Raw genomic sequence first — 6,220 nt, 5'->3', positions numbered from 1 at the left:
AAAACATGTATCATTTGGGATTTTTACAGCACCTGAAAAGACCCATGTGAACAACAGGACTAATTAAACTAGCTTTCTCAGCCTCTGGATGTGCAGCTTCCATTGACAACGTGGTTGTTAATGTGTACATAATAACTAGTAGCTGGTATGATGATTAACTGCAGTCGGTGTACTGCACACATTGCGAAAGAGGTAGGAAGACAAAAGCGCTGTCTCCCAGTGTGTGCTATGAGCACGGGGCAGCCAGGCTGGGCAGAGGGGAGGATGGTTGGCTAATACAGTCATGTCACGCTAAAACTTCTTGGGATAAAAGGGACAGTCTGTTCTGCAGACATTCCAACCTGTTTTTCTGTCCTGCTGCAAGTTTCCTAAATGCCTCTGTCCTGTTATGCCATGGGTAAGGGAGGGGTGAGGACACCAGGAGATGTCCCTCCAGGGTCTGCTGCCGACAGCAACAGCGGGCAGCCCTGGGATATGCTCACGGTGCTGCTTTTTGTTCAGCTGCTTCTGCAAAGCTGTCATGGCATGCATCCAGTTAATACTTTTACATCTTGAGATTTTCTCAGGTTTCATTCCTAGGTCTTCTGAGGCCATATAAACTTTTTCCAGCATCTTCCTGTGTTTGTCCCTTAGTACTGTGTTTGATGGAGAGAGGTCTCTTCCCACCCTTATAACTAGTTTTCTAGCTGCTTGTGATAACATTTCATATTTTCAGCCTCATGAAATAACTCTTTCAAAACCCTTTTCTATAGAGTAATTTCTTCTGCAGCAAGACTAAGCCTAGCTTACTGTAGACTTGATGGAACAGATTTGGTACCTCTGGAGAAAATGTCCTTTCCCATGCAAAGTATGAACTAGTGTTCAGCCTTTGGCCTCTCCGGAGCTGCTGCTGTAATGCACAATTTAGGCTTAAATGTGTGGCTGCTGAATTGGTGGTCTGGGTGGTAACCTGTCAGCTGAAGTCTTTCTGAAAACTGCCATAACTTTCATAAGCTAGAAATTAGTTTTAGAGTGTAATCTCTGATGTTGGAGATAAATCTCTTAAAGCATGTTGGGGTATTGATGTTGTGATTTATGCTAAAGTGTTAAATGGCTTTGTAAATGGGTTTCTGCAATCGATGCAGCAGATGGGCTTTGATTAACAACTGGGCTGTGGGGAGGTGTCACCCTTCGCCTTTGAAGGAGGTGAGAGATGACAATTTAGCCAAGCTGATTGTGGGATTTTTTCCCCAAGAAAGTCAAGACTCTTCTTATAAAAGTGAGTCACTTCCTATGGCTCTGAATATTGCATTTTTATTGTATTGTTTTCAACTGGTTTCATAATCTATTTACAGAACGATAAGGTTGTATATATAGAGGCTGGTCCAGATCTGTTCTAAAGCAGAACTAGAGCATGATGGGCTGTCGGTGTGGGTCACAAGCATTTTCCTGCACAAGCAGTTGCTGTGGGGCAAAGAAGCTGCAGGAGATAGGTGTGTGGCTGTGCTACCCTCCTGACCGGTATCAGATTTGAATGCCTGCCTGTGGCTCAGGTTGAACCAAAGAGCCCGTTGTTGTAGCACAGGCTCTGATGGTTTCACTGTACCAGTGCTGACTGATGAGTTTGCAGGTGCTCTGTTGTAGGCTTCAATCCTGCAGCTGCAGTTGTCCAAACTTGGGGTGCTTTGCAGAGCTCTAGCAGAATGCAGCTGGTGTGCTTTGAGGGTGAGCTCCAGACTTGGGAGCAGATTCTGGAGATACTTTGCGAAAACTGTACATGTGTCACTGCTTGATAACCTCCTGTGTCGGGAACGCTTTTGCCTTGGTTACAGCATGCTCCTGGGAGCTTGTTCCTTTGATTAACCAGCCCTCTTTGTTCCCAGATCTTAACAGGACTGTGTACTAAAATCCATGCTGTTCAAACAAAGGTGATTTGCTAGGCAATCAAACTCAGACTCTTATTTCACTGGTATTCAGGTTTTATCACCTGAGGTTTTTTATCAGTAATGACTTAATTTATATTTTCTTTCTCTGTTGATAATCAAGAAAATCTGCATTGATTAGCTCATGTATGTAGGGTTAGTGTGTCTGTGCTTTCAGATGAGTTAATATAGAGCCAGATCTTGGATAAAGTACATGGAGTCTGTCTGCTGAGAATCCAGGCGAATACAGCCTTTGCCAACGGGAGGCTCCATGTTCCAATTCTTCAAAAGCACAAGAGGCTCTTAAAACACTTGAATATGTTTGAGTCTAAGTTAAATTTTTTAGGCAGGACACCCCCCACCCCCCCTTTTTTTTACTTGGCTGGGAAAATTCTGTTTCTGTTGCAGTTTTATTTTTGTACCCTCTGGGACTCCAACTGAGGATTTAGTGCAAAAATATCTAAATCAGCGTTGAGGTATTTGTATAAGAGACAGCCTTTGGAAGTGTTGAGCTACAGAGGGGCCTTGCTGTCTGCTGTGGGACTATTCATATGTATGGTGCTATTCATATTAAAACATGTGCCTAAATGCTTTGTCAAAGTAGAGCCTAATCCGAATACTTCTTTTGATAAACAGATATGTCCTTCCAATTGGGATTCAAATGATCGATGAACAAAAGATGTCTGAGGGCAATTCCCAGGTCATTTCCTGCAAAGAGCTGCAAGCCCTTGTTTGCCATGCATTTTAGAAGAGGCTGAGTCCTGTGATGCTGATGCATGACAGTATCTCTCATGACAGCTTAAAGCTAAAAAGGAATGTCTTGCTTGGTTGTATCCTGTGTAACGCAGAGCAGTGTTTTGACACATGGTTACTGAGCCCAGTAATTTGACTTTCTATTTGTATCTTGAGTTTTCTTTGTGGTGACTCAAATCCTTATGTCTTCTAGGCAGTCTGCAGGCCACTCGGGCTTTGATGGTGGCTTCAATACTCCTGGGCCTTGTTGCAGTGTTTGTTGCTGTGACTGGCATGAAATGCATGAAGTGCATGGAAGATGACCAGGTGAAGAAGATGCGGATGGCTGTCTTTGGCGGGGTGATCTTCATCATTGCAGGTTGGTAACATACAGATGCATTAATAGGAAATGGCATATTTAATAAATGGTATTTATCCTGCATAGGATGTGAGGGGATGGGGAGGGCTTGCCGTCATGGCTCCAAGAGCATTTTGGGCTGGGAATTCCCTAGTGGACTTTGGCACAGTAGCTGCTGGCTGTCTGAGGCATCAAATGGGTCTCTCGGCACTGGCATTATGCTTTCTGTATGGACTGCATGTGTTCCATCTCTATTAGCAGAGCTGAGCTTGACCTGTATCCCCTGCTTCAGTGAAAGGCTGTCAGCAGTCCTGCTTTTGGTGCAATGTAACTGGGTGACCTCAAATCCTTCCTTAATTTCTCTCCCAGCCAGTACTAAGAGCTCAGATCCTCCCAGGGTAGCAGCAGCTCAGCTTTACTCCAGATGCTGGTCATGCTGGACATAATTTTTGTGGTGATTTTGTTTATTTTGGCTTTCTTAACAAGGCATGACATTGTGTTCCCTTCATGTGCAGGTTTGGCAGCACTGGTGGCCACGTCATGGTACGGCAACAGAGTGGCTCGGGCATTTTATGACCCTTTCACCCCTGTCAACACCAGGTACTGACCCATTTGATATAACACTATAGTATAGCATGGCAAATGCTCACAGGGCTTAGTTTTGAGTAGCAGAGGCTCAAAGCAAAGAAGGGAATTTCCTGAGCTACCTGGCTTGGCTTCATACTCTGCAGAAGTGTTAGGACCAGACCTCATCATCCATGTGGCTCTTAAAGCCATGACTTAAGGCAGCATCACTGCCAGAGACCTAATTGCTGTGACTTCTGCCTTTTTCCTGCACTAAATGCTTAAAGCCTGGTTTGCACGGAGCTTTGGCCCTGCTGCAGCTGTGCAGGGGGAGCTGGCAGACTAGACTAACCCAGTGTGCAAAGCTCCAGGCTTTTGAGGATCAGCGGAGTCTTGGGCTGCTCCAAACTGCTGTCTTGCAGGAAAGCCATTTCCATCCTGATTTTAGCTCCTTTCTGCTTTGTGTGGACATGCTAACACTGTAATCCAGAGAATACTTGCAGTATTCACTTTCTTCCTTGTTTTTTTCCCCCAGATTTGAGTTTGGATCAGCTCTCTTCATTGGCTGGGCAGCTGCTTCTCTGGCCATCCTTGGGGGAGCCTTCCTCTGCTGCTCCTGTCCACGGAGAGAAACTTCATATCCACCCAGCCGAGGCTATCCAAAAAATGCCCCCTCCACAGGGAAGGATTATGTATAATGTAACAAAGAAGAGGAACCACCAGCACTGGTAGTGAAAGCATTTTGGAGAGGACACTACAATGCCACTGTCCTGAGCAGAGTTCAGACTCTAGGTTCTGCCTTCCTCTTCTCCCAAAAATGTGTATATTTTTGTAATCTCTTTGCTACTGGACATAACTTTCCTTTCTCTCCCAGCCCATGAAGGAAGGCTAGCCTAGGTTCATAGGTATTGCCACTGGAAAGATGAAACCTCCAAGCTTGGGTTAAGTTTAGTATTTGGGAGTAAAAGGGAAAAATGATACTGTTTTTTTAGATGGCTGTTGGTGCTTTTTTTTAGTTGTTTTTTTTAAAAAAAAAAAAATAGATGGTAATAATTCAGTCCCATATCCCATTAAGTTAGAGCCCAGTGTGGTGTGTGTAGACATTAAAGGAACATATATTATATACAAAGTGATGAAACCAATAGCTTAAGGGGAAACATAATCTTAGGGAAAAGACTTTACATGTAGGAATGTTTGAAGAGATCTAAAATGCTCTTGTACTGTCGTCTTGGCATTGTCTTCAGCACTCTCCTTTCTGCGCAGATTGGCGTGGCAAAGGGTCAGACACAATTAAATTGCTGTTACTTAAGTTGAGATCTGTACCTGTCCATGCACATGCTGTTGGCCCACAGAAGACGCAGTGTAAGGTGGCTTGGCTTAGCTGTAGGTCATTGCTCTTTTGAGAAGATCTTGTAAACTGATTGTGTCTGAACCAAAGGCTGCAGAGTCTGAATGACAGAGGTTGGGAAACTCCCAAAGCAAAGCAGCTGCAGGTTTCCTAGGTGCCAGGGAAGAGCTACAGGAAAAAAAAAACCAAACCTATTGCCTTCTGTTTTCACTGGGTGTCTCTGGTGGGGCTGTTGCTGCTGTTCCTTAGACACCAAGTGCTGCCAGCGATTGTTTCTCCATGTTCCCACCCTAGCACCTAACTGAGCTTGAAGCTTTATCCCCTTGTGTGTCTTACAGGCCACTTTTTAACAAACTGTCCTGTTTCCTTGGAGTCTTTCTCATTTGGCCTTAGTTACTGATCTCTATTTGTCTTATGCAGCTAAATGTCTTAAACCAAACTGAATGCACTGCTACTCCCTCATGTTTCCCCAAGGATACCTCACATGCTGCCATTTGATCCTGTTGTCTTGTAAACACTTTCAGTGATGATATGAAGGCAAATTCCAAGGAAACTGACCCAAAGGTTATGGCGTTTTCTTTTAATCCAAGCTCACCAAAGAGGAAGAAACTAGCATTTTGAAGATAAAACCATCCTTGCATATTAAGTCATAGCAAAAAAAAATGCAGCTTATCAAAGGTTCCCAACCCTTCCCCTGAAACACCTGGTCGGTCACTTGGTGTTTGACTAACACTGGTGAGGCTCTCTGGAGTTGAGTCTCTTCATTCCTAGAAGGATGGTACCAGTTCTTCAAAGCTCAACCTTGCTTTTTCTGCAGAAGGAACCTGGTTGCTTCTGACCAGGCTTTATAATTGTGTCTGTGTGAGGCATCAGATCTCTTGATTTCCTTCTGTAGACAGGGAGAGCCTCTGGAGCTGAGCGATGTATGACCATGGTGTTGGTGGTTTGTGTAAGCCCCATACCACTGTTTGACCCGACACTCTGCAACATAAATTAAAGTTACTAAAAGAAACCAACCAGAGCATTTGCTTCAGGCTTGAGCTGATGTTGGCCTGTACTTGGGGCTGGGTCATGTGGCTTCCACTTCTCCATGGGGAATTGCCCGTGTGCAGCAGCTGCCTCATGAGACCTTGTCTTAGCAGGTGGCAGCTCAGGTCAACGTTCAAGAGCTGTTGAAGTCCATGCTTTTGTATTTGCATTAACCCTGAGCCAGGGAGCAGATGCTTGTATTGGGAACTTGTATAAAGTGTTTAAACAATTTCAATAAATGGACTTTTTTAAGGAAAATCAGACTGTTCCTTCACTTCTTGTTTTTGA

The 6,220-nt window shown here is 44.3% G+C and overlaps 1 protein-coding gene across 1 annotated transcript in view; it reads left to right on the top strand.

Moving 5' to 3' along the window:
• The window catches only part of CLDN1 (claudin 1), a 10,130-nt gene extending 5,877 nt beyond the window's left edge, over positions 1–4,253 (top strand). The window contains exons 2-4 of the mRNA XM_009635617.2: positions 2,848–3,012; positions 3,507–3,591; positions 4,091–4,253. Of these exons, the coding sequence (XP_009633912.1) occupies positions 2,848–3,012; positions 3,507–3,591; positions 4,091–4,253 (413 nt within the window). The remainder of the gene's footprint in view (positions 1–2,847; positions 3,013–3,506; positions 3,592–4,090) is intronic.
• The last annotated feature ends 1,967 nt before the right edge of the window (positions 4,254–6,220 follow it).

This window comes from Egretta garzetta, unplaced genomic scaffold, assembly GCF_000687185.1.
Source record: "Egretta garzetta isolate BGI_Z169 unplaced genomic scaffold, ASM68718v1 scaffold333, whole genome shotgun sequence".
Classification (NCBI taxonomy): domain Eukaryota; kingdom Metazoa; phylum Chordata; class Aves; order Pelecaniformes; family Ardeidae; genus Egretta; species Egretta garzetta.
Note: the sequence above shows the minus strand (reverse complement) of the source record. Positions and strands in the feature narration are given on the sequence as shown.